Source organism: Procambarus clarkii, chromosome 47 (genome assembly GCF_040958095.1).
Source record: "Procambarus clarkii isolate CNS0578487 chromosome 47, FALCON_Pclarkii_2.0, whole genome shotgun sequence".
Taxonomy (NCBI): domain Eukaryota; kingdom Metazoa; phylum Arthropoda; class Malacostraca; order Decapoda; family Cambaridae; genus Procambarus; species Procambarus clarkii.
This window is the reverse complement of record NC_091196.1, coordinates 23,702,817-23,730,414: the sequence shown is the minus strand read 5'-3', so window position 1 is coordinate 23,730,414 and position 27,598 is coordinate 23,702,817. Positions and strand designations below refer to the sequence as shown.

At 39.8% G+C, this 27,598-nt stretch overlaps 2 protein-coding genes across 2 annotated transcripts in view; one reads left to right on the top strand and one right to left on the bottom strand.

The window, feature by feature from the left end:
* Mctp (multiple C2 domain and transmembrane region protein) overlaps window positions 1-1,612 on the bottom strand; it is a 239,592-nt gene extending 237,980 nt beyond the window's left edge. The window contains exon 1 of the mRNA XM_045749849.2: window positions 704-1,612. Within this exon, the coding sequence (XP_045605805.1) occupies window positions 704-773 (70 nt within the window). The 5' untranslated portion in view covers window positions 774-1,612. The remainder of the gene's footprint in view (window positions 1-703) is intronic.
* A 17,722-nt stretch (window positions 1,613-19,334) lies between these two features.
* Window positions 19,335-27,479, top strand: LOC123763101 (uncharacterized). The gene is made up of 5 exons (XM_045750050.2): window positions 19,335-19,418; window positions 23,218-23,431; window positions 23,821-23,976; window positions 25,142-25,318; window positions 26,079-27,479. The coding sequence occupies exons 2-5, from the start codon at window positions 23,236-23,238 to the stop codon at window positions 26,303-26,305; spliced, it is 756 nt and encodes a 251-aa protein (XP_045606006.2). The 5' UTR covers window positions 19,335-19,418; window positions 23,218-23,235; the 3' UTR covers window positions 26,306-27,479.
* The last annotated feature ends 119 nt before the right edge of the window (window positions 27,480-27,598 follow it).

The window sequence follows — 27,598 nt, the reverse complement described above, 5'->3', positions numbered from 1 at the left end:
GTTCCATAGTTTTTAAACACGTGATAGATTCTGCCGAGGAGGATTTTGGGATTTGCCGTCTATTATCTCTGTAAATTGTAAATATTTTCGGGTAAGTTGCCAATCCGAAAATGTGCAACTAATAGTTATGAAACACCGAAGAGAGAGTATCGCGTGTGTATGAATCAAATACTGAACCTCGACAGTATAACGTTTTACAACTCATGCTTTCTGACTGAAAGACTTCCCTGGAAACACAAACCGAAACTGTCTCTATTTTCCGCTTTTTACAACTTGTAATAAAGTTGTTACATCTTGGCTTAACGTGTTTCTGACGTATTAGAACGTTGTTACAACTTACTATATTGGTTGTTATAACTGGTTAGGTGTTAAAACTTGTTCGAACGTTGTACCAACGTCGTAGTTTCGGTGTGTGTTTGGCGGGTTCTCTCTGTTTGTCTCTTTAATTACTGTCAATCTCACGTACCTTTCTCACACTATCAGACTGTTAACCCCTAAAGGGCGCAGCTGTTTTAAAGTACTACATCGAGGTGCAAATGCACCTTAATCACTGTGCAGTTGATTGCAATTGATAACCTCATCGGCCTAAGGCTTTTCTGTGGTGGAAACATCCCATACAGCCTGGCTAAGGTTTGAAACTATCCACCTCTAAACTGAACGTAAGTTTGGAACTTACGCTCCTCTAAAGCAGGCAAAGACTTACCTGTTGGACTCTTGTTGATGCAGTGGCAGCAAGGAAGAAGCCTCGGCCTAGGTCGACGTTCTTGAGTCATCCTGATCACAGCTACTCTCCACACTGTATCTAGGGAGCTTCACTGATTGATGCTATTTGGATTATTTCACCTTTGGAGTTGTGGCCGTTGCTGTTATCAGCAACGGTGTAACGAAGCTGTCAAACAGAGTCATGTTAGTGGCTTCAATTTCTGCGGCGCTGGCAGCTTCCGGTATCACATTACCTTAGTCATTTACTGAGGGCGGGTTTTCTCCCTCATATGGTCACAGATTCGGCAGGTTTTCTGACACAGATTTCCAGAATGATAGTGATAAAACGGCACTCTGTGGAATCATTCTGATCGTCGAGTGTTGTGATCGTAGTGTGATGATCGTTGAGTGTTCTGACTGCAAGGTGTTCTGATTGTGTTCTCATTGTAGGGTTTAATCACTAATTTCCTAGCACTCACTGTGACAACTAGCGCAATATAACAATGACACGATTTTGCGACAGTCTGTAATTTACCTACAATCACAATTAACTCAAGGTTGCTCTTACAATCACTACTGACGCGTATTAACTCTAAAGATTTACTAGCGTATGCTGGAGGCTGTAGAACACAATCCGGGTTCTGCATTGATATATACGATTTAGCTACCACTCTGCATTTTACAACACAAACTGTATTTTAAGTTTTATTACTTCTTCGTAAATTGCATTGTAGGCTTCACGACTTCACAATCTGTATATGTTAAGAGTCATGCTCCCAAATCACGAAATTCTTAACACAGTTTCATTTACAACAAAAATTCCTTTTCTGTGCCGTAAAATTTCCAAAAGAAAATTTGTAAAATTTACGGTCTATGTTCAATTCCGATTCATTATTCACGAAATAGACGCTAATCAAAACACTATTCCAATTCCAGAAGGAATTACGATTCCAAACGTGGTTACAATTCCATTGAAAGGATAACACTAATGTCAATTATTTCCACAATCTTTCTTATAACTAGAGATAAAAATTTATGATAGAATTTAATGGATTTTCATAGATTTTCTTGTAAATTATCACAATTTGAAAAAATGATGCAGGAAGAACAATTATTGCAGAAATACGAAATTATATAATTGCAATCGCTTTTGTGTCTTACAGGTGTGTGTGTGTGTGTGTGTGTGTGTGTGTGTGTGTGTGTGTGTGTGTGTGTGTGTGTATGTGTTCAGAATGGAGCAAGTAGCTGGAACCAGATGCTTCTAAAGTCTCTGTAGGAGAAGAAATTTAATATATAAACGTGTTCCATCATTTAGAAAGAATGATGAAGTCAATGATGAAGATGACAATGATGATGATAATACGATCATTATAACAATAAAAATAATGACACTAATAATTGTAAGGAAAATAATGAATTTGTAATAGTGATGATAGCAAAACGTTTCTTCAGTCAAGATAAAAATATAGTTAAATAAAATCATAAATAGCCAAAGAACTCTAAAATAACCCCAAAATAACACTAAAAAGAGGCCCCAAAAATAACCATAACGCAATTCTAAACAACAGCAACTCAATCCCCGATAAAAACACATCAAACAGCCTTGAATAACAGCTAAAAGGCCTCAAAATAGAAGTCAAAGAGTTACCAAAATAGCCAGAAAGGCCTCGAATTGCAACCCAACCAGCCTCCAAATAGCACCGAAGCAACACACACCTTTGATACGTGTAAGGAACGGATAACGGGCCGTCCCCCACTCAGAAAAAATGGAGACTCCAGAATTGGGCAATTTTCTGAGCATCTCCAGAAACACAGAGCCAAAAACCCTGAGTTGTTTGTCTTCATTTATTGGCTACACAAACAGCCTGATGCTCTTAGCTTCGCATTCCAGGCTACGGGAGGGTAAGCAAGAGATAATGATGATGCATTTTGGTGAGAGAGAGAGAGAGAGAGAGAGAGAGAGAGAGAGAGAGAGAGAGAGAGAGAGAGAGAGAGAGAGAGAGAGAGAGAGAGAGAGAGAGAGAGAGAGAGAGAGAGACAGAGACAGAGAGAGAGAGAGGGAGAGAGAGAGAGAGAGAGAGAGAGAGAGAGAGAGAGAGAGAGAGACAGACAGAGACAGAGACAGAGACAGAGACAGAGAGAGAGAGAGACAGAGACAGAGAGACAGAGACAGAGAGAGAGAGAGAGAGAGAGAGAGAGAGAGAGAGAGAGAGAGAGAGAGAGAGAGAGAGAGAGAGAGAGAGAGAGAGAGAGAGAGAGAGAGAGAGACAGACAGAGACAGAGACAGAGAGAGACAGAGACAGAGAGAGAGAGACAGAGACAGAGAATCATACTCGTTCAACAAGACATGATGGACTACATAACGAGCAAACTTAAGAAAGTTGCAAGAATATTCATACCATCATTAAGGAATCAAGAATCAAGAAGACAACATAAAAAAAGAGAACACCGAACAAAAAGAAATCAACGTATATACAAAAGCTAGGTATAAAAACAAAGAAATTTGAATAGCAACAGAGAAGGAGCAAGAGATTAACATCTAAACACGAGAATCAGCCTAAAATATTTCCATACACCCAGCATGAGGAAGACGTCTGTGAACGACCAAGTGCTCAGGTAATATAAAATGAGTGGAAGCACCGATAATTACACGCAGGTAAAAGAGGTAGAACGGCCTATTGATATAGCTCGAGTGCATGGGGGGGAGTTGTGTAAAACCCTGGTTTGTGTCTCGGAGAGGCTGCAGGATCCAAGTAAGTTCAGTAGAACTTCTGGTTTCAACTCTTTTGACCATGTCGTAGCTCAGTCGATTCAGGCAGCTTCTGGGATGATCTCGGACATAGGTTCGAATCCTCGTCACGGCCCTTGTGGATTTGTAGCACCGGTAATGTCCAGTAATGGTGCGAAACACTTAATAAAGGCTTCCGGGACCTTTCCATCTGGACCCAGAGTGGTTACCAGAGCCACTAGCCCATCAGACCAGACACTCCAACGTGAGAGAGAATCACAGTAATATTTATGACTCCAGAAGTACAAATACAAAACCCGGGACCACATATGTAATAAGCTGCAGATCCTGGCCACCCATCCTCGTGGCCATTACTATAATATAACTATAGTGAAAGAAGTAATGTTAATAATAATAATAATAATATTTATTTAGGTAAAGGTACATACATAAAGAGATTTTACAAAGTTTGTTGGCTTTATAGATAGAGCTAGTACATACAATGCCTAAAGCCACTATTACGCAAAGCGTTTCGGGCAGAATGTTAATATACATGAATACAGGAAGGACGCAAAGAACCATTAAACTACAGACTCATAACACTAACAAGTATCCCCTGCTGCAAGTTACTTGAGAGACTGACCGGAAGAAAGGCAAATTTTAACTTCGAACCACCAGCATGATAAAACTTAGTAGAGTTATGCACCAAGATGAGAAAAATCAAACAAGAGAGCGCCAAATTGTAACATAATTGATTGCCTGAATGTATTGGATACAGTCCCACTCAAGAGACTCCTAATCAAGCTGGAGAAGCACTATACAGTTGACCAGACCACACTCTAGAAGGTGAAGGGACGACGACGACGTTTCGGTCCGTCCTGGACCATTCTCAAGTCGATTGTGAGAATGGTCCAGGAATCACAATCGACTTGAGAATGGTCCAAGACGGACCGAAACGTCGTCGTCCCTTCGCCTTCTAGTGTGTGGTCTGGTCAACATACTTTTGCTACGTTATTGTGACTCATCGCCTGCACAAGCACTATACAGGATAAGTTGGTACCTCTCAAGAAGCAATGGGTTACACTGAGAGTGAAGATATCAGAGTGGAGAGAGTTAAGAAGCGCAATATCGCAAATATCGGTAGTTAGAAGGCCCATCTGGCTCTTAGAATACGTCAACGAGCTGAGAGAGGAAATTGGCGCTCTCATATCAACGCTCGTCATGCAAAACAAATGGGAACAATCAGAACTGAACGAGACCGATAGTCCTCGTATTGGGATCTTAACAGCTAAAGCTTAACAGACTTGAAATCAGCTAAATACAAAATGAGTTGGATAGATACAGTTGTATAAAAAAGATGAAAGACGTGGAAGTAGACAAATTACAGTTCTAAAATTACAGGATTCCGGGTTCGATCCACGTGGCAACGCTCTCCTTCACCTAATAAGCCTGTTCACCTGCTAGTAAATAGCTACACAGGCGTTAAAAAACTGTTACGTTACAATTTAGGGCTGATCAGTAGACGGCCCAGCAGAATGTCATTGCATAAGACAAGCAGCTGCTGGAATGTCGGGGTCCAAGAGCTAAAAACTCAATCCTTCAGACTGAAATAGGCGAACAGGTGAATACACGCACCCCTCCCGTGGCTCTGGTCCACACAAGGGCAGAGTGATTGGCCTCTCCGGATAGCAGTGACAATGCGGTATTTATCGGGGGGAAATGGTGCTATTTGTCTGAACCAGGTCCCTGGTGGCCCCTCTATTGGAAACACATAGTGGCCCCCAAGTCGTAAATGACGAGGAAAGACGAGTGAGCAGAGTGGATGAGGTGGGGGAGGACGAGACGCAGGGAGGGACTACGTGAGATGGGGAGGACGAGACGCAGGGGGGACTGCGTCTCGTCCGTGCGTCGTCCTTGCGTCTGTGTGAGAGGGGGTAGTGTGTGCACTTGTGCAGAAGAGTGGTGTTATCGGCAGAGGTAAACAAATCGGGTTAGAGGAGAGACGGAGAAGTGATAAAAGATACTGTTGGTGTCGCTAGAGTGGTCGTCTTGGAGTGCAGGCTGAGCGCTGTGGTGTGATGTGCACCAGAGTGGAGGGAACTACTGATTGAATGTGGAGTGACTTTGCTTACTACAACTTCAGTGATTGATGTGGAAAACGTGAAGATGGCTGAAAGTTCAGTTATGATTATGTCAGAGACTGATCAGGTTATAGATAGTAGTTGTAGTGGTTATGGTGGTGAAGGGATGGTAGTTGTAGAGGAGAAGATGTTGACATAAAAACATAAGTATTTTCTGCACAAACCTGACTCACAAATCATCAAAAACATTACTTCTCGAATTCTGAAACACCAAACAGGAAAATCTCTTGTAAGAGAAGTAACTCAAACATCAACACGGTGAATCCCATCTTCAGACAACATGACTCTTTCAACACAAGAGTTTATTGCTGGACTTAAATTTTTTATCAAATCTTCCTTACAAAAATAAAATAGTAAATTATATAGATTTTCCTTGCATCGCCTCAAGTTACTCCTAATTTCCATAACGGAAATACATTATAAAGATGATTTCCATACATCACCCTTCCTGATACGGGGGTTAATCTAGGAGACCAACATTATACGATTAATAACAGCACTGTGAAAAAAAAATGAAAATTTACATCGGAGATTATTAATAATAATAAATGGAAATTATTTAATATAACGCCCAGCATAATTCTGGATAATTACCGGCATATTTACAGGAGTATTCTTGCACAACATCGGATATACTCATCAAGGTTAGGGGCCCTATTCTGTCGTATACAAATGTTGTTTAATTGAAAGTTTCTCTCCTCCCTCTGTGTGTGTGAAGATTTATCATTTCTGCAATAATGTTATTGGGGCCGTATAAACAAACCGGAGGGGAAAGGGCTCTGTAGGCAACATGACCAGAAGATCCTTGTATATCACATTACCAAAATAAGGAGCCTTAACAAGCAAGTCCCTGACCACCGTCTCAACACAATTCCTCAAACTACGGAACGGCGTCGTTCCAAGAGGTGCATGTATTATCTCACCTACATGTCTCTGAGGGGGCAAGCTTCAGCTCCTGGGCTAGATAAGTTTTCCAACTCTAGCCAAAGTTGGCCAAGTTGTCAACATGTCGTTATGCCGTAATCGTCAATTAAATTATGGATTTCCGAGAGTATGATTTGGCTAGTCAATTGGGCGACGGATGACTCTGCACTAGGGGCGCCTGTCTAACTTTATGAAAGCAAAAAACAGGTTCACCGAAACGACGTTTTTTTGACAGAATTTAGGCTCTGTTTTTTATTTTTTACTAAAAAAACGTTAACTACTATTCCCTTAGGCTTGAAAAGTTACTGTTAAAAAGTTTCTAGTATATAAATTAACTTAGGGATCACTAGAGGCACCTCTGTTTCTGCCAGAACTTGTTGTGTGTGAGTAATTAGATGTACTCGCCTGAATGTACTCACCAAGTTGAGCTAGAAGGGTCGAGTGCCAGCTCTTGAGCCTCGAGTTACGACTATTCTCTGTACTACTCTTAAGTTAAAGCCAGGTTTCCTTGGCTCATCATCCTCAATAGCTTCAACCAATGGTTTTTCATTCAGTTGTGAAATCTTCTAAATATTTCGTTCCTCTCTGCTTTGCTAGTACTCGTTAGGATTATATACGTCGTAATCATGTCTTCTCTTTACCGTTTCTTATGTAGCATCCAGTTCTCTCAGTCTTCCCTCGTAACCCAACCTTCTAAGTTCTGGGATCAGTCTTGTGGCACATCTCTGCATCTTGACCAGTTTTGCCATATATATATATATATATATATATATATATATATATATATATATATATATATATATATATATATATATATATATATATATATATATATATATTTAACTATGTACTCACCCAGTTGAGCTAACAGGGTCGGACACCTGCTCTTAAGCCCTGCCTTACGACCATCATTGATTCATGCAGTGACTCTTTTCACTCGATTTTCTTATATTTACATTTAGAGTTGTGAATCGAACTGGCTCCTACTACTTACTCATCTAGTTAGTTCCACTTATTTACATTAATAAAACTATACAAAATATTTATAAATTTTTGTATCAGCAGAGCTTTTGATCTGAAATCTACCTTAACTAATTCCTTTTCTATAATTAACATAAATTATCATATTTAAAATCGTCTTAATGTGAAAGACGAATGTCACGTGGCTGCCAGCCAGCCAGCATAAGAGAGCCGATGGGTAACTAGTCAAGAGTAATTAGTATGTATGGAATATTTAATGTAATTACAGAAAGCCAATCAAAAGAGGATCAGCATGAGACGGTGATGTTTTAAGATGTAATTTGTATTCAAATGTTCATTATGTAACTTAATGAGTAATGTTCACTAAAGTAACTTAATGCTAAGTACAATGTAATATAACTTAATACATTGTAACTTAATGCTAAGTACAATGTAATATAACTTAATACAGTGTACTCAGTAAATTGGGTCATAAATAAGTTAGGTGTTAATAACTATTATTAAGTCTTCATTTTAGTGTTTTTCTAAAGGATACTAACTTCTATAAAATCATGGTGATTAGTGCAACTAGATACAATACAAACAGACAACATTGACACACAAGAGGCAACACAGACCACAAGAAGCGTGGTCTGACCAGCTTGGCTAGTTTTAGGTACTAGTAGCATAGGTATGACTAGGGAGAACGAGAAGTAACCCGTTTTGGAGTTACACTACAAGAGGCGTAAATGGAACGTTTAACTAATCATTAGAGCAAATGTAAACATATAAGGTCATCTAGTTACTCTGATCTAATCCCTTATACACTTATTTTTCCCTATGTTTCTTACTCTGAAATAATTAATAATAGTTTTCCTCTGATGTTGGTTAAGGTTTCTTTCTTTACGTCAAATGCTGGTTAGAACCTTACTATATTATTTTAATACCTGACCAGTGAAGCCCATTGTTATATGTCCATATAAAAATTAACTTTTTAGAATAGATCATAAAATGTTTTTCGATTTCGGATAAGAAAGCCAAGACCATGGGCCTAACAGCTGAGTGGACAGCGCTTAGGATTCGTAGTCCCGAGGTTCCGGGTTCGATTCCCGGTGGATGTGAAAACAAATGGGCAGAGTTTCTTTCACCCTGATGCCCATGTTTCCTAGCAGTAAATGTGTACCTGGGAGTTAGACAGCTGTTACGGGCTCCTTGTTAGGGGTGTGTAACAAAAAGAAGGCCTGGTCGAGGACCGGGCCGCGGGGACGCTAAGCCCCGAAATCATCTCAAGATAACCATAGCATTTTCCAAAACCCGAGAGAAAAAGTGCATATTTAACATAAACATATTGAAGAATTGTTAATTTATGGCAGGATTGCGATTTAACAGATAAAAACTCCAATAAAAAGGTTTTGTTAACATAGTTTCTATAGGAAATCTTGGCTGATACGCATGTAAAAGTATTTTCCGTTTTCTTTACATAAGATGCCTAAAAGATGATTCCTTGATGGCTGATGGGACACTTTGCATGATAATGGTCTACCCAACCTTTGTTATGTAAATAGTGAAGCTTGAAGGTGCTTGGCGGTGTAAGATATTTCTTAAAAAAATGAAGTTGCAATATACTTATTTTCGCAAGCAGTAGCCAAATGAAAAAACAAATTGTTTGCACGCTTTAGTATAGAGCGCTACGATGGGTGAGCTTGTGCTACTTGGAACTTTAGTTCTGAATAGACTGGAATGACAAATGACCATAAGAGTTGTTTGGGATCATATACCCAACTACACCTAACTTGACAAAGATCCATAAGCTAAAATATCGACTAATGAATGTAACATGAAGGTGAGATGATTCAGTGGATATTAACTGATTATTCCTTCACACTTGGAAATGTACTACATATGCACTTATTGAATGTAAGTGTATATTCTTCTACACTTACATATCACATATCATAGCAATTAAAACAGTATCTAATTTAAATAATCCCGGACTTACATTAATATTATCTAATTCACTACTTTTTTTTATAAATAAAGATTCAATCCACATGATTGAAGACGACTTAATGCATTGTAAACTAACGCAGGGCATTCTTGAAATTATTATAGTTACCCCATCATAGTTTCTGTATTATAAAAATAAAAAGGAGAAACAATTTGTAACTCTCTTAGAGTTTAAAGTTGAAAAAAAAAATTGGAGGAAGGACCGCAAGACACCTCACACAGATGTGTGAGCAGCTCCCACGTCTGATTGCGGCCATGACAAGGGAATTAATGGTTTTCTCTTCCTATGGCCGCTGCCAGGCAACTTGGGGGGACACTTATTTCGTTTCTCTTCCATTTTCGCTTCCTATGAAACATTTATATGTAAACACACACACATACACAAACTAAATCCACAACTTCAAAAGAATACATATATATAAAATAATGAGTATTTAGAGTATTGCAAGAATATTGGAGAGGGAATTGTCAGGGGAAAGCACCAAGCCATTACGCCTATATAGCCCTGGGAAGGGATGAGGATACGGATTCAGGATGGGAAGGGGGGGGGGAGGAATGGTACTCAAGCACTTGGATGGTCGGGAAATATTGGAGAGTGACAGGAAAAGGAGGGATGGAGGGCGGGAAGAGAGTGAATGAGGGGGAGAAGGAAGGGAGGAAATGATAAACGGATGGAGGGACGAGAGGAATTGGAAGGGAATGAGGGAGGAAGTAAGGAATGAAGGGGTTGCGAAAATGGGAAGAAGGAAGGTAGCAAGAAAAAGAGAGCGAAGAGTGTAAAAGCACGGTAAAGTGCCAGAGGCTTGATGGGAAGTACAACATATCGAGATAGAGAGGATGGAAGAGGAACTTCCGGATGGGAAGGACGAGGGTTTAAGGGGCCGGATGATGATATGAAGGAGTAGGGGAACACAGGAGTAGAGCGGGAGGGATGAAAGGAAGCAAGATACAAGTACAAAGCAATATATCAAGAATGTAGAGAGGAAAGCAGGCAAGACAACAAATTGAAAAGAATAAACAGAATAATATAAAAAATCACAAAAAATCCACACTATTCATGAACTGCAGCGGGGACGAGTCCTTAATGATGGTAGACTCGACGTCCACAAACATCACTTGGAAAGGACTTCATCGCAGGACTGTTCTAAGACACTGAAGAGAAGGAAGGAAGGAGAGACTTAGATATTTCCTGGACGTTGGACGATGTCCCGCGAGAGGCAGAGATAAGAGGATGTCCCCCAGAGGAAGCGATGAATAGGAGAATATCTCCAGAGGGAGCGAGGGATCGGAGAATATCCCCAGAGGGAGCGAGGGATCGGAGAATATCCCCAGAGGGAGCGAGGATCAAGGAATATCTCTGCTTGGAGGAGTCGTCGACGGAGCACCAGCCGCTGACGCGGACCTAGACTCACAAAATCAATGTATGACGGCACCAACACTCAGCAGGGCTACCAGTGGTACTCCTGCATGACCAAGGCTGCCACCAGTGGTACTCCTACATGACCAAAGATGTCACGAGCCGTGCTACTGCATGTCCAAGGATGTCACCAGAGACACCACGCAATACTCAGCTTAGCATACAGTCAGTGACGGCTAGAAATGAAATCTATATCGTTGGTAAATAAGTCAATAAAGTACTGTAATGAATAAATGAACAATACAGCAACACATCTAAGAATTACAGTAAACAGTATTACAATTAATAATAACAATAATAAAACCCCCAATATAATAAAGAGGAAGAGAAGCAGAAAATTTGAAAATGAACAAAAATGAGATAAATCAACAAGAAAATTATAAAACAAATATCTCGCTTCCTGTGCAAATAACGCAAAGCAATTCTCTCAGAGGAGCTGAGCGCGTTACCCTGCCCCACACATCACAAGAAGTGGTGGTAACTGGTCGTCGGCCGCCCAGGGGGGAACCCACTATTTCTACTCTCTCTCTCCCCTTTTTAGTTTAGTGTTGGGTATAATGATCTCTCGTTTTCTCTCTTTCTTCTAGCTTATTGCTGGGCTTAAGGCCTATCAATTTCTGGCGGGTTATTAATTAAAACCTTCACAAGTGCTTGCTGAACAATCAGCAATAATATACTTTAGCGCTGAACTAAATTCAATATTAAAGTAAACTCTTAGTGTATATATATACTCCACGAAACGGGGTACACCTCTCTGTATATATATATATTCCCCGTAAACTCGGAGCTGGAGTGTCTATGTTTAGTCTCGCAATCTTCCACACGTTGCTCTTATCTGAACGAAGTGGTCATGAACTTGCACGTAACCCTGTAATGTGATTTATGTAAGCACTCACCTCAACTGAGGGTTGGCTTGCCGTTGAGCTCAGGACCTGTCAAGTGCTGGAGGCTTGTTAAAGCCACCACAATATCCTACCATCCAGCGAGTACACTTCAGTCCTGAACATAGTTAACTCGGTGTTTACACCCCTTGCAATCGAGAACACTGGTATACATCTATCTAAGTATTCGCAGTTGGTTTGATGTTGAACTTAAATCTTTACAACATCAGGATAGATTATAAATGTAGTATTTAAAAATTTAAGATATTCTATAACCATGCCCAAGCCAGCACAATTACCAATATATACAATATTTTAAGAGAGGAAATACAAATTACAATAGTCTATATAATTAAACTAAGATTAAGATAAATTAAATAAGTTTCAATTTTCAATAATAATACGTTTTTTATTATCTCATTTTGTGTATAATAGTTTTAATTAATATTGTTACCTTATCAATTATTAACAAAATCCCCAAAATTAAAAAAAAAAGTTAAGGGAACACCTAAATAAAATGACATTTATACTGAAATTGTCCTAATGGTTCACCCTATGGTTTTTCACAGACGGGGACAGTTAGACTTATCCAGGCTTTCCTAGGTCTAGATGCGAGGCCAACAAATGATGACCTTTCACTGGTTACAACCTACAACAGCTACCTAACTCTCGGGCACAGAAGATTATTACAGTCGAATACAATAGACGAAACAAAGTTTAAATACAGAAGACAACAAAAGAATTAGAATGTAATAGACAGGATATAGTAGGTGAGAAGAGTATAGACAATTGATAAGCAGGAACCCTTGATGCTCCTAGTAAGGAGGATGTTGCTAACGCTGCTACAGATGTTAGTGCTGCTGCTCGTGCTGCTGAGGTCACTGCAACACAACAGAAAACGAACACCCCGCCCCCTCTCGAGGGGTTACCCCAATAACAGAGAAGTTGAGTGCTGGCGAGAGCGCCTCTGCAAGAAGCCAGGACCCAAGTATCGAGCCGTGAGCGGTAAAAGTCAGAGGAATTCCGTCATGTTGCCGAGGGAGGTTGAAGCTGCAGGATGAAGCTGGGTTAGGGGCGGGGGATGAAACTGGGTAAGGGAGAGAGAGAGATGAAGATGGGGAGATATTGCTATTATCATATCGGTTCTTGCTATTAATGATCCAGTGTTATGGTCTTTAAAATGTAAATACACACACACACACTTAGGGCGCTGGTGGTTGGGTGGAAAGCACGCTGGAGACGTAGTCCTGTGGTCCGGGGTTCGATTCACGGCGCCAGAGGAAACATATGGGCAGTTTCTTTCATCCTGATGCCCCCTGTTACGAACCCGGGCACTTAGGACTACGACCCCAAGGCACTGTTCACTCGACTGTGCGGACGTGCGCGCGCGTGTGTGTGTACTCACACATTTGTACTCACCTATTTGTATTTGCGGGGGTTGAGCTTTGGCTCTTTGGTCCCGCCTCTCAACTGGTGTACAGATTGTTAACTACTTGCACCTAGACTCACTACACTAGACTTGCACTTGTTAACTACTCTGACACTGTGTGTGTGTGTGTGTGTGTGTGTGTGTGTGTGTGTGTGTGTGTGTGTGTGTGTGTGTGTGTGTGTGTGTGTGTGTATGTGTGTGTGTGTGTGTATGTGTGTGTACGCGCGCGCGTGCGCGGACCTCCTAACAACCCACACACTTTACTCCCAAAAATAATGTGAAGGAAAATGCGGCATCTGGTCCCAAGGGTGTGAGGAGCATAACAGGGCCGGGTAGGGTATGGGGCCGGGGCAGGGGGCAGGGCTGCCCTACACACACAGCTTCCTCCTCACTACAGCACCCTGTTGCCCTACCCCCACACTGCCTCTCTGGCAGGCACAGGCCGCAGGGACAACTAAACCAGACTCTAGACTTCTCTAAACTCATATGCATACGAGTTTAAATTGCAATTTACGAAACTATATCGCAGCATTGGTTTTATATATATATATATATATATATATATATATATATATATATATATATATATATATATATATATATATATTGTGACGATAATCTCCTTCAAGAGATTGAGCCTGCTCTTCCCTCCACAATTACGTTGTTGAAATTATATAAAACTACTAGGGAAGAAATGTCCAACAACGACAACAACATCTCCAAGGTTTGCCAGAGCGCAAAACGTATGCAGCCAGAGACACCTGCTCAGACTCAAACCGCCAAACTACCTGTCTTACTACCGGCTCCGCTGATTGGTCGCCGGTCTGGCTGCAACTGCACTCGCCCCCCCCATACTACTTGATGTCTGGGGTCGCCACGACCTCAGACCTCAGAATATTCAGTGCTTCCACGGTTACCACTCCTCCCGGCTAGACGTTAGCGTGTACTGAGAGAGGTGGTAGCTTAAAGCCAATATTCCAGCACCTTACCTTTATTTTTGTATTGCACTTCTTGTTATTTTGTCTTAACGTAACTTTTCATTGTGTCATTTAATTATTCTTATTATTTTGATTGATTGATTTTATTATACGAATTTGTTTGTCCCTTTTATTCATGTTTTGATTTATTTAACGTAATTAAAATTTCATTGTTAAAAGTTTACTTGTGTTTTGTGTCTTCTCCTTACCTTACCACAGACGAAGTTCCAGTTTTTTCTATTTTTTTTTATAACTATGTGACGAGGCCATACCCCTAGCCTTAAACAGCCGAACACCAACGCGTTACCGTCACAATATATATATATATATATATATATATATATATATATATATATATATATATATATATATATATATATATATATATATATATATATATATATATATATAGTGTATGGTGCAGGTTTCATTTTAAAAGCTGGAACAACGTCCCAATTCATTTTTTTTTTCAACAAGCGTTTTCTCTTTCACACACGCACACACACACACACACGCACGCACACACATACACACTTAGATATAAAACTGAGAAAAACAACACAAAAGCTTCATAGTTTGACAAATGCCTGAAAACAGAAGAGCTTGGAAATAATACAAAGGAAGAAGAAGAAGAAAAAGTAGAAGCAAAGGTTGATAAAGCAGCAATAAATAAAGAAGAGCAAAAAGTAAACTAAGAATTAAGAAAAATATCAGTCAGCATCTCGTCTTGTACAACTGGGACTGAATCACCCTCTGTAACTGAGATAGGATTTTCCCCCTCACCCAAAGCATTTCATTATTTGTCTCCATATAAGCCTTTCACGGTTTGAGTCATTATAGGCGCTATCACAAACCTTTGTAATTAAATTGTTTCCTCATTAAATCAAATACCTTTTATCTGTTTATATTATAATATTTTTTATTATTATTTTTAACAACTCAATTTGCAATAACTACATTGCAGCAAATTTTAAGTTTTTTGTTCCTGGGGTAGTAAGTGTTTTTTAATGATTGCCTCTGCTTCAAAACGTATAGAAAATGGTTATTATCCCCCCCCCCTCAAACTTTGCTTTAGACAGCTTTGGAAAGACGTTTTGAAGATATACTTGAAGACGTCTTGAGGTATATCTGAAGACGTCTTGAAGGTATACCCGAAGGCTGCCGACTAGTGTATCAATGTGTCACAGTTCTAGATAAGGAGTCGTACGCTTTCACGATGTCTTACCTAAACAGTCCTATGTTAAGTTCCTAGTGAAATTTGAGAGGGATAATAAGCATTTGTCTATACGTTGGAGGCAAAAGCAACTAGAAAAATGTCACATGCCCAGAAAAAATTGTTACATTGAATTATTGCAAATATGACCATTATTTTAGTATTCAAATCAGTTTACTGTATCATCAGGTTATAAAATTAATATATATATCATTTAACCTACTTACATTCTCTAATATAGTAGTGAAGAAATTCTTCAAGAGATCAGGAACTACTGATGACCTTGAATGATAACCTAAGAGAGGCCACAGTTTTCTATGATTTGCGGTGATAACCCAAGAGAGGTTATCACTGCACTAGTTATCAGGAGCTACAGATATCTAGCTATTAATAACTGGAAAAAGTGCAAAGTTGCCGGAACCACTATTACTACACAACTAAACTTCACATTTTCCGGATTGTTTTCGTTTCCTTTGTAACAAACTTTCCCAAACAATTCAGAACACTCGGGTATTAGCACACGTTGTTGTGTAACCTCTAAAGATAATTTAATAATACATAATGCACAAAATTTGTAAGAATTTCTATTTATATCATAACTGATATAAGGAATTCATTCACGTTGTTCATATAAATAGGATAAACTCCTATAATTCAATAAAGTGGGCCACGATTACAGCAGCGAATATAAGTATATATAACAAGCCCGTTCACCACTCTAACTTCTGTAAATACCAAAGGTCACGTGGTTGACAGTTCGGGAGGGAGCGACGCACACCCTCCTCGCACCACAGCTCTAGCACTACTGAGGCCCCTGTACTCTCCTACCCACTGAAGCGAGTTGCTGGATTGTCTATTTATTTATATTTTAAATATTAAAAAATAACCTTAATTTATATGGCATCTTATTTTCCTTGGATGTATGGTCATTTTATTTCACCTTTTCTTTTTGCATAAGTTGTGAATTAATTACTTACAAGAATGCAAAACAGTTATTTGTAATTTATTTTGTTTGATGGGCATTTTTAGCCTCTTCATGGTATGTTCAATTTACTTGAAGGATTTCTCTTGATGATTGCTCGAGTAGTAATGTTTGGAGACCCGTCACAGTGGCGCGTGTGTTGATGATTTTTGTAATGGATGAATGTTGATTCTTAAGAGTTATTAGACTTGGTGCTTGGAAGCAAAGGCTGGATGTGTTGTTACATCCAGCCTTCCGCAAGAACATCCAGCCATGGTCATCATCCATCCAGTCATCCCATCCCAAATCCTTATCCTGACCCTTTCCCAGTGCTATATAGTCGTGATGGCTTGGCACTTTCCCCCCTGATAGTTCTCTTCCATGTACGGTTGACCGGGTGGTGAGAGTTATATAAATAGATAGGCTGTGCCTACATTTTTGGGGTTGATTGAAAATGTTTAACCAATGCTTTGACTACTTATATAAATATAGTGAGAGGTCTCCTGTTCCTAAAATGTGCTCGATGTTAAAAGGCACTTTGAGGTCTGAAGCATTAAAGGTGATGGTCAATTGTCTCTGGAACACAGTAGTGGATAGAAAGTTTATTTATGTCTATCCTGTATTTATAACTGCTGGTTTGGTGCGTCCCAGCCATAGTATGGTCATTGTTATATTTATTTTTAAGTTTTTATGCAAGGAGTGTTTCCAAGTTTGCCAGGTCTCTTTTTTATGGTTACAAAGTATATTGAGGGGCATGATGTCTTTTATTTAGTTGCAAAGCTTTCGGAGTTTTAGATTTGTTGGGCTTGTTTCCGTGCAATATGTGTAATATATCTATGTAGTTCATTATCTTTGCTTGTGTATCTACACGCTCAATGTGTGGAGTGTTCCACAGTGCCAGGACTCATTGGATAGATATATAACATCCTTTTGAAAAATGTTCGCGGAGCAGTGGTGGATAAACTCTTCTGCATGTTTTGGTATAGTGTGTGAAGTCTTGAATCACACTTTTAGAGCCGCTGCAGATTGTGTATTTCCCAACTGGTAGTGTTGTTATTATTTGAAGATGCATACGGTGCATACATTTCTTCTGTGAACACTGTTACCCCCAGCTTGAAGTGGTAATGCGGGATTCACACAACAATATTGAAAGAGGGCTCATTAGTTTTTTAGGATCAACCTTTCCTCTTACAAAGAGGTTGCGTTATTATGCGTAGAGGTTGAGGTTCTTATGCGTTACATAAGGCCAAAAATTGTTGTACTAGAAAAAGGAAGCGGCTGGCGAAAATGACGTACTGTCCAGTTTTCTGTTTTGGGTTCTCTGGTAAGTTAGAAGAGGACACTTTAAATTGACCGTTTACTTGACGTTGGGAAACTTTAGTAGGACGGGCTGCTATCTGTGTAAATTGCGGTTGTGGTGAGGCTGTTTAGTTTAGTTTGGCCCAACTGGTAGCAAGCGTTCTCTTGGCCCAACTGGCAGAAATGGCGAGTGTTTTCGCTTAGGAAACACTCTACGGGACATTGAAGGGAGGGAACAGTTGTGGAGAGGCACCGGAATACAGGAGGGAACACTGGAGGGAGGGAGGGAATATGGGAACATGTGACAGAACTATCCATGAGTTAACTAGTAAGATATAGCAGGTATATGGAAAAAGTTAGCTAGTGAGACATGAGAGAGCTGCTCACTAAAAATAATAAATGTGGAAAGCAACAGTGCATGATTGGAACTAGCATTTTGCTTCCCTCTATTAAATTTAATTATTAAGCCAAAGAACACGTAAATGAATAAAACATAACAAATGTAGGGAAAAAGAATAAACAGAAATATTAACAATTAATACCATATATACCTTTACCGTCAAGACAGCAGTCACGCAAAATATTTTTCAAGCCGACATATTTTACCACTTTAATTTATATTACAAATAATATATGTTCCACTTCTTGGTGTATATATACGCATAGTCTACATTAAATATAGTCTATATCGATTTAAGTATACACGCACTAGTTGGTGGGTATAGACTGGTGGTCTTAACAACCCTCCATAGGTAGAAAGGCTTTATTAAGTCCACCACCGAACAAAATCATTCGAAGTTGAACATAATATCAGAGGACCAAGATCACTGGGTCTGCCTGGTGTCTTTCAGAGAGTGAACCCTGGGTCAGTGAACGAGCATATATCTTCAGGAAGTGAACCTGTTATCAGTGACGGCATAATACCGCCCACAAGTGAAGAGAGTAACGATACTTCAGGGATATTTCCTCAACTCAATTTTGTAATTATTACCTAATGCTCTCAATTATTATTTTAGCATTATAACTGATACAATTAGGAATGCCTCCGTTTTTTTTTTAAAGTAGGTATTGTTTAACTTTTGGGGTAACACCTCTATAGATCTATGGTAGTATTTTAGCATATTAAAATTTATGATTTAAATTTTGTTAATATTTCTTTTGCTGTCATTATTATTCATATTTGTGACACTGTTATTTTTATTATATTATATTATAACAATTTTTATTACTTTATTTTATTGAATCGTAGTAATAGTTGTCATAAATTTTAGCGCATGTATGCAAATTTTGATTTTTTTTCATTCGAAGAGATAAATAAACTCACCAAATTATTTTAGACAATGAACGGAACACACCAAATCTATATACAATAAGACAGAAAATTTATGTGTGCGTGTCCATCAGTCCGTGCTTGTCAACTCTGCATTAAACATCATTCAGCAGATTCCAGCCAAACATACCCAATGTGCGTGTGAGATTGTGGGAACCTGTTTCCAAATGACCAAAAAAAAACGAATAGCAAGAATACAAGCGAACAACGCTGTGGGTGGAGAGAGAGAGAGAGAGAAAGAGAGAGAGAGAGAGAGAGAGAGAGAGAGAGAGAGAGAGAGAGAGAGAGAGAGAGAGAGAGAGAGAGAGAGAGAGAGAGAGAGAGAGAGAGAGAGAGAGGGTGTGAGGTGGATAGCTCAGTACTAGCCTGAGCTTCACCAAGTACGGTAACCGCTCCCTCGACTGTTGTAACTGGCCCGGTACTCCTGGTACATTCGTCTGCACTAGCCGGTGAGTTGCCTCAGGTGACCTGGTACTCACTCAACCACTGGTCACATGTTCTCATAAACAATACGTAGGCTTATATTCACTATACGTTTGTCTACATAAACAATACGTGGGTTTACATAAACTGTACATGGGGCCTACAAATACAGTAAGTGAACCAACGCACACAATACATGAGCCAACATACATAATACGCGAGCCAACATATACAACAGGTAGGCCTACAAATACAATATGTAGGCTAACATCTACAATACATGAACCAACATATTGCATATGTGGGCCAACATATACAATACGTTGGCCTATACATATACAGTTCACGTGATTACAACGCGCTATACACCTGATAAAACGCACTTAAGAGACACAAACAGTTGTAAGTGCTAAAAATAAGTTGAATGTCTCTTTGTTGATTTAGCAACATCTAAACATCAAATTGTGAATTGAGTTACAGATGCTGATACACCTCATAATAACTTTCAATAAGATTAAAGATATCAATAAAGTCATCTGCCCAAATCTTGCTAGAATTGCATTAACTGGTTAACCTATCCTATTAATGCTGAATTGTACTAAACACAAAATGCAATACGACTAGGCTTCGTAAGGTTGTTATTTTTCTTTTTATTCAGGTGGGTACAGAAGATTGGTTTTCCTGGAACAGGATCCTACAATCTGTTGTTTACAATCAGCTTTCCTATTACTCCTGGTTGAATAAGTGTGTGAACAATTAAATATCGGTAGACAATTGTTCCTTTCTGCCTAAGGTATAGGTTATCAGGTCTATTTAGTTCCTATGATTAGGCTTTGTATTGAGTTTAAGGTTTAGTGTAATTATCTCAATTGTTAGGCTTTGTACGTAGTTTGTTCCAGGTTGTGGTTTGTTTGTTATGTTTGGTGTAGGCTAATCCTAGTTTGCTCTTGAATATGCAACACCGGCCTGGAATCCACACCTATAAACTTAAAATAGAAAAGTACAAAGATACGAGACTAGATTTGAGGTTAGAAGCTGAGCGTATTCAAACTCACCAGGATGGAGGACAGCTAGATCGGTAGCAACACGATAGCGTACAAGATTTAAGTATTGACAAGGTGAACAAAGTGGTTCACCAAATGTTTTGGTGAACCATTTTGAACAAATGTTCAATATAAGAGGACTTGAGGACACGGCTTGGAGGCTGGAGACACAGAAGACACAGAGAGATGCAAGGATTAACGTCTTCAGCGTAATAGTATGCAGATAGAGGAGATCGGTGCCATCTTAACAGTAAAAGCGATGAAAGGAGGAATGAAACTGACCAAGGGATGTCATGGCAGAACTATAGAACAAGAGTTCGGCCCTGTGACCTCAACTAGGTGTGTACTTTAAAAATAAATTCAAATTTAAAAATAAATTCATGATCCGAAAGTTAGTGTATTAAACCACTGTCTTTCGGAAAGGGTCGTAGCCCAGGAGCTGAAGCTATGCTTTTTAGACTTTATCAAGTAAGAAAACACACGCACACACACACACACACATAGTATGTATGTGTGTGCGAGTACTATAGCCTAGTGTACTATACAACCTTACTATGTGTGTTTACAATGAATATCACCAGAACAAGGGGGCACGGATGGAAGCTTGAGACTCAGATGTGTCATAGGGATGTTAGAAAGTTTTCCTTTAGCGTAAGGGTAGTGAGTAAATGCAATGCCCTAAAGAAGCAGGGTGAAGAGGTAAATAAACTCCATTCATAACTTTAAAAGCAGGTATGATTGGGAAATAGGCCAGGAGCCATTGCAGGCACAAATCCAATCCTGCAGGCAAAAATAGGTAAGTACAAATGAGCACACACACACACACACACACACACACACACACACACACACACACACACACACACACACACACACACACACACACACACGTACATAAAATTCAAGTACTTCATCACACTGTTTTTTTGCGCTAACGTGAAAATAACGAAAATGCTGACGTCCTGTTTATCCAGCGCCTTGACAACGTGCTACTCCCACCTTAACAGAAAAAGAGTTAAGCAACCCTATTACAATTAATTACGGCAATTAAGCCCAATTACAATTCATTACGGCAATTAAGCCCATATACATTAAACAATAGCTTTAAAACACATTGAAATCAGATAAACGTGAGACATCTATAATCAAATCTTTGGAACAAGACGCCGCAAGCAAACTTTTAGTACATGGGTTGCGCCGCGCGGCTGTGCTGACTCAAGACGATAGTTCGAGCCCATCATCCTGCTACAAAGATTTTCTCCAAGACAAGATTACCCACCAAAATGCCGCCCGATGAAATTTCGTAAAAATATCCATTAAACAAACCATTATAAGATGGCCTCTATAACCGCAGGACCACATAACAAAAGCTAGTTTTGTTGTCATAACAAACACGGTTGTCCTTGACTACTCGATCTTATACACCAAAAAACATACATTTACCAGAAAAACAATGGATTGATCCGGAGAAATTACTGCAACACAAACCTTCACAAAAAACTGCCCTTGTCGCCAGTATGTCATTGGGGCCCATGACGGTATATATGACTGAGTATATAATTCCTGTGTCACGTACCTGTGGGTGAGGGATTACATGTGGGTGAGGGATTACATGTGAGTGAGGGATTGCATGTGGGTGAGGGATTAAAAGTGTGTGTGAGGGATTTTTTTTTGAGATATATACAAGAGTTGTTACATTCTTGTACAGCCACTAGTACTCGTAGCGTTTCGGGCAGGTCCCTGGAATAGGATCCGTTGCCGCGAAGAATCGTTGTTACAACCAAGTACACATTTTACTGTTGAGTTAAATAGGGGCTACAGTTAAGGATTTGCGCCCAGTAAATCCTCCCCGGCCAGGATGCGAACCCATGACAAAGCGCTCGCGGATCGCCAGGCGAGTGTCTTACCACTACACCACGAAGACTGTAACGATAAGTGAAGCCAGTGGCTTCCTATAAGTTCACAGTGAGCTTCACCCTGTTTGTGTGTGTGTGTGTATTCACCTAGTTGTGCTTGCAGGGGTTGAGCTCTGCTTTTTCGGCCCGCCTCTCAACTGTCAATCAATCTACTATCCCCCCCCCCACACACACACACCCACTCAGGAAGCAGGTCGTACCAGCTGTCTAACTCCCAGGTACCTGTTTACTGCTAGGTAACAGGAGCATCAGGGTGAAAGAAACTCTGCCCATTTTGTTTCTGCCATCACCGGGGATCGAACCCGGACCCTAGAATTAGGAGTCCAGGGCGCTGTCTACTCAGCTCTCAGGCCTCCTCCATGTGTGTGTGTGTGTAAATAGGAAATCCTATCTTCTAGATCGTCTACTTCTATCCTTAGAATATGAAGATCACAAGAGTTGCCTGACTTCCCAGGTACCTATTTACTGCTAGGTGAACAGAGCCATCAGGTGAAAGGATACGTTGTGCAAGCGTTTCCGTCCTGCTGCGGGAACTGATCCACAGCTATGAGCTGATGGCTTGTCAGACTCCGCCACATTTATTTATTTATGCATATATAAGAAGGCACATTGGGAATGTGAGGATACATAAAATGGTAATTACAGTCTTGTAAAGCCACTAGTACGCGCAGCGTTTCGGGCAGGTTTTGACATGACATGACTCCTCTCTCTCTGATACATAGGCACACACACTACTTGAAGCCTTAAAAATTCTTCAAAACTACCGAAACACATCGAAAACAATCTTAAAACACCATAAGACGTGTACGTTGCTAACCATCATCAAATCAGCCTACGTTAAACAAGGTATCCATTTTGCTCCTCAGGAGGGAGACATCGAACTGATGGCGGAGAGGAGCTCGGCGATGGTGATGGTGGCGGTGGCCGCGCTGAAGCTGTTATCCGCCCTGCAAGAGGTGACAGCGGGCGAGCCCTCTGTCAGATACGTCCAGAGCGCATCCCTCGGCAACTTCCTGGTGGCCGCCAACACCAGTCTCAGCGACCAAGATATATACGCCACCCTGAGTGTGGCCAGTTCCTGTAAGTTGGCGAGGTTCTGTAAGTTGGCGAGGTTTCTACAGCTAAGTCACCGCCGGTACGAGCGTCTAAGGCATACTAGGATTCAGCAAATGCTGAAGATCTAAGCTCTTTCAATATCGTAGTTCGATCCCCAATGGTCCAAGTGTTTGGGCACCGTTCCTTTCCTTATATCCCAGCTCCTTGTCCTCATATATATTTCAAGTGCTGTATAATCTTACACTTGGCACTCTCCTCCACCCCCCTCATTACCTTACCCTTGAGAGACTGTCCTTCACGAAATATCCAAGCTTCTAAACACCCGATATAGAATTCAGAATAACACATACAACTCCACCATTCACACTAAATCTAGTGAGTTTAAGATGAATAATGTTCTTCACGGTATACAGGTGAGTGTCGGTGGGGGTGTTGGTCGGACACGCGGTGCCTGGCGGTGGCGGTGGTGGTAGTGTCGACGGGAGGAGTACAGTGTCGCCTGGCCAGCAAGGGCCCCGTCCAGTCTACACTCATCACCAACACCCAGGCTACCTACCTCTTCTGGCATGGTGAGATTCTTAGTGGGGTGTTCTAGGGTGTTTACCCATTCTCTCGCCTGAGCCACTTAGTAAATAATGAACAATTTTGCCTCACTCGGAGTATATGTATCTATTCCCTGAGGTTGATACATTGAGAACATCAAAATTATGGTAATATGATTTGTACTAAAACGATCCCAATTTTTTAACGATTTGCTAGATTACGTAAAATAAATTACGTAAATTACGTAAAATATGCATCTTATTCAGAGGACAGGTTGGTTGGGAATATAGCAGTTGTTACACACGCCTTGTTTCCAAGCTATATATTTCCCTGATATACTGGCGCACAAGTTTGGTTTAGTCTAGTGATTGGGGGTGACATCCTGCCACAAGTTCTATATAGTCGTAATGACTTGGCCCTTTGCCCTTCCCTTCAGTGGTTGGGTTATTCTCGCACGTCGCGCGATTCCTTCACCATCATTGTTGGTAGTCCAATAATTGTGTAGTTTTGATTTGCTTTCCCCGGAACCGGTTTTCATAACACTTGGTAGATGTATAGAAAGGGATTATGATGAGACTTTCTACGTTGTGTAATTTGTATGTGTTACTCATAAATGATTTACAATTTATTAAAGAATATCTTAATTTTCTTTTATGTTAGTGCTTTTGCCAAGCAAAATGATTATGTGATTGGGGACTGTAATGTCTTTGGAAAACGTGAAAAAAACTTTTAGCCGATTCATCTGATATAAATAAAATATCAGAATTATTGCTTATTCTTTTTGCATTTAAATTTTTTTATAAGTTTAAGAGCGTATGTGTTGGCAAGTATGTGTAAAGTTAGACTTTTTATACGATATACGGATGGTTTTACTTGAGAAAACACAGTAGAGTGCGTGCGCTTGAGTCATCCCTACAAATATTCATATTCATTTTCTGTTACTTGATATAGTAGAAAATGATAAAAAATTGTGGTATACTGTTGAAAAAGATGCTTGTCAAACCCACTCCTATACATTAAACGTTTCTCAAAGTACTGCTTCAGAGAGGACAACATTTTACTAGTTACAAATCTATCGAAAGAAGTTAAATCACACTAATACACACCACACCAACAAAATGAATTAATGTGATATCCCGTGTTACATGTGATGTAGGAAATATATTTGTTCCTTTATTTACACGTTTACAGATTCCGTCACAGGGACTTACACTTTCAGAGAGGACAATCTCCTCTACCTCATCCCCACCTCGGCTCTCGACTTTCCCTCGGCCAAGCAACTGTGTGCGAAGATCCCTGGCCATCGTCTCCTTATGCCCAAAACTATTCGCCGATACCAAACTGCCTTGAATATGGCAACTGAAACAGGTGTGTATGGTACTAAGTTGTTCTTACCTAGTTGAACGTGTTGTGTTTTAGCTCTGGGGTTCGTTCTCTCAAAGTACAATATTAGGTATCACTTTTCATGCCGATGGACGGACGTCTACTTAGATCCGAGCAGTTTATTTGATAACTGGATGGATATATGTTTGATGTGAATTGCTTAAGCAATGTCAAATCCCTTATAGAAGAGGTATCACTCTGGTTGTATTTCTGGGGACCCTTTGCCTTGGTGAAGAAAATGTACAGAATTTGTGGGACCCTCGGGAGGCTGCATTGTCTTACTGAGTATGACAAGTATTGTCATACTGAGTATGACAAGTATTGTCATACTGAGTATGAGTAGTATTGTCATACTGTATACTTCCTCAGTATTGTCATACTGAGCCACTGGTAGCTGGCAGCTCTTGGGTCCTTCCTTATTTCGACGGACCTAGGACCCAGGTTCTTGAGAAAACTCTGGGCACTTTTTAAGCTTTCCAGAAACTTAGGATTCGGAAGCAATAGGTATAAAATTACACTGGTGATCCAGACCTATGTGCTTATGGGAATTGGCTGATTACCCTTGGACGGCAGCACCACCTGGATGCCCAATATAGGTATCAGCTAACTCTGATGATCAAGTGTAATCCATCACCAAACTCCTACCCATCTACCAGGAGCCTTACCTAGATGTATCATAACTTGCCATTAGTTTTGTATATTTGTAGTTTTATATAAAAAAATATAGGTCCTATTCTCCCTCTAGGCCAACAGCTGTGGGTGGATCTTACAAGGATGATTGATAATGGTCCCAAGATATGGGGAGACCAGACGCCCTATCTCAACACCTCTACAGCATCCGTAGCCACGTGTTATGACGACACTCCTAGTCCGGCTGCCTTCAGGATAATCGGAGGTGCGCTTAACGATAAGGAGATGACGGCAAGTTTCTACGGTGTGTGTGAGGCCAACCCACTCGGTGTGGTGTGGTAGTGAGAGTCTGTGGAGTGGCAGTAAGTTTGCTGTCTAAGTTTGTAGTAATAAATTGGGCATCTATCTGAAGCTTCATTTGAGAGGGCGTCTATTTGACAGTGTTAGTGACAGTTCGTTTATTTGAAGTACAAGTGTTAGGGGAGTTTCATCTTAAGTGGCGTCGAGGAACAGGTGATTGAAACATAATTTTTCCTCACGACTCACAAATGATTACGTATGAACCTTTCTCGAGCAATATTTTTATCCTTTCTTGTGTTCGAATTGCACCAATAAATGCTTCACTTATGAAATACAAAACACAAGTAATTACCAGCGGAACTAAAACACTTACTGAAACCTAATCTAGATCTATTTGCAAAATTATAATATGTATATAAAAGTATTAATTTGAGCATAAATTAAAGCAAAAACATTTGAGCAAATGCGTTAATTTCGATGCGCATTTCTTTTAAGTAGATAAACACGTCTTTGGCGTCGATTGCAGCTTTAGATAGTATAGCTTGAGGATGGGTTAGGGATGACTGCAGTTTAGACGAGCATAATCTGAGGATAGGTTGAATGTAATCTGTCTGAATTTCATCATGAAATGCATGCTATTATCACTGGTAAGTTTGGTGTTTTAATACTTTCAGGCAAAGATAACAGTGTCAATAATTCAGTATCTAATGCAGGCGTGTTCTTAAATGTAGATGTTTATGACAGTATGTGTTTGAGGCTTGTGATATGAAGGCTTGGTCGCTCCAATGTGGAAGATCTGCCAAACTCGTGTGGAAGATTTACCTATCTGCTCCCATCTACAAAAATATACTAATCTTCTTTCATCTTAGTGTTTCTCTACAGAGATGCAAGCACAATTGTCTCATGAAATGACAAAAGTTTCTGAAATGGAATTGTCTTCAGATGTTAAGGTTAATGTTGACTTTAAATGGTCTAACAAAGCCCTTTATATTGGTTATACAAAAAAGTTTGCTTAGACATATTAAGTTAATGGTTACAAAGGGTTTTGATAGACATATTAAGATGTTTCAACAGTGATTCTCCTCCTTTAATAGCATTATTTTAACAGATAAACATTAGGTAGATACCCATATAACATTGCTGCTCTGAACATAAGTGGAATTAATTATGTCATTAATTATAATTATATGTCATTAATGTTTATAATTATTAATATGTCATTAATTATAGTGATAGTGTCATATTAACTAGTGATAGATTGTCATATATATATATATATATATATATATATATATATATATATATATATATATATATATATATATATATATATAT

Excerpts from the sequence above, each read along its gene's own strand:
- LOC123763101 (XM_045750050.2), top strand. The coding sequence starts at position 23,236 with ATGGCGGAGAGGAGCTCGGCGATGGTGATGGTGGCGGTGGCCGCGCTG. Across the intron at positions 23,432-23,820 it reads CCTGAGTGTGGCCAGTTCCT|GTGAGTGTCGGTGGGGGTGT; the intron begins GTAAGTTGGCGA and ends CACGGTATACAG. Across the intron at positions 25,319-26,078 it reads GAATATGGCAACTGAAACAG|GCCAACAGCTGTGGGTGGAT; the intron begins GTGTGTATGGTA and ends TTCTCCCTCTAG.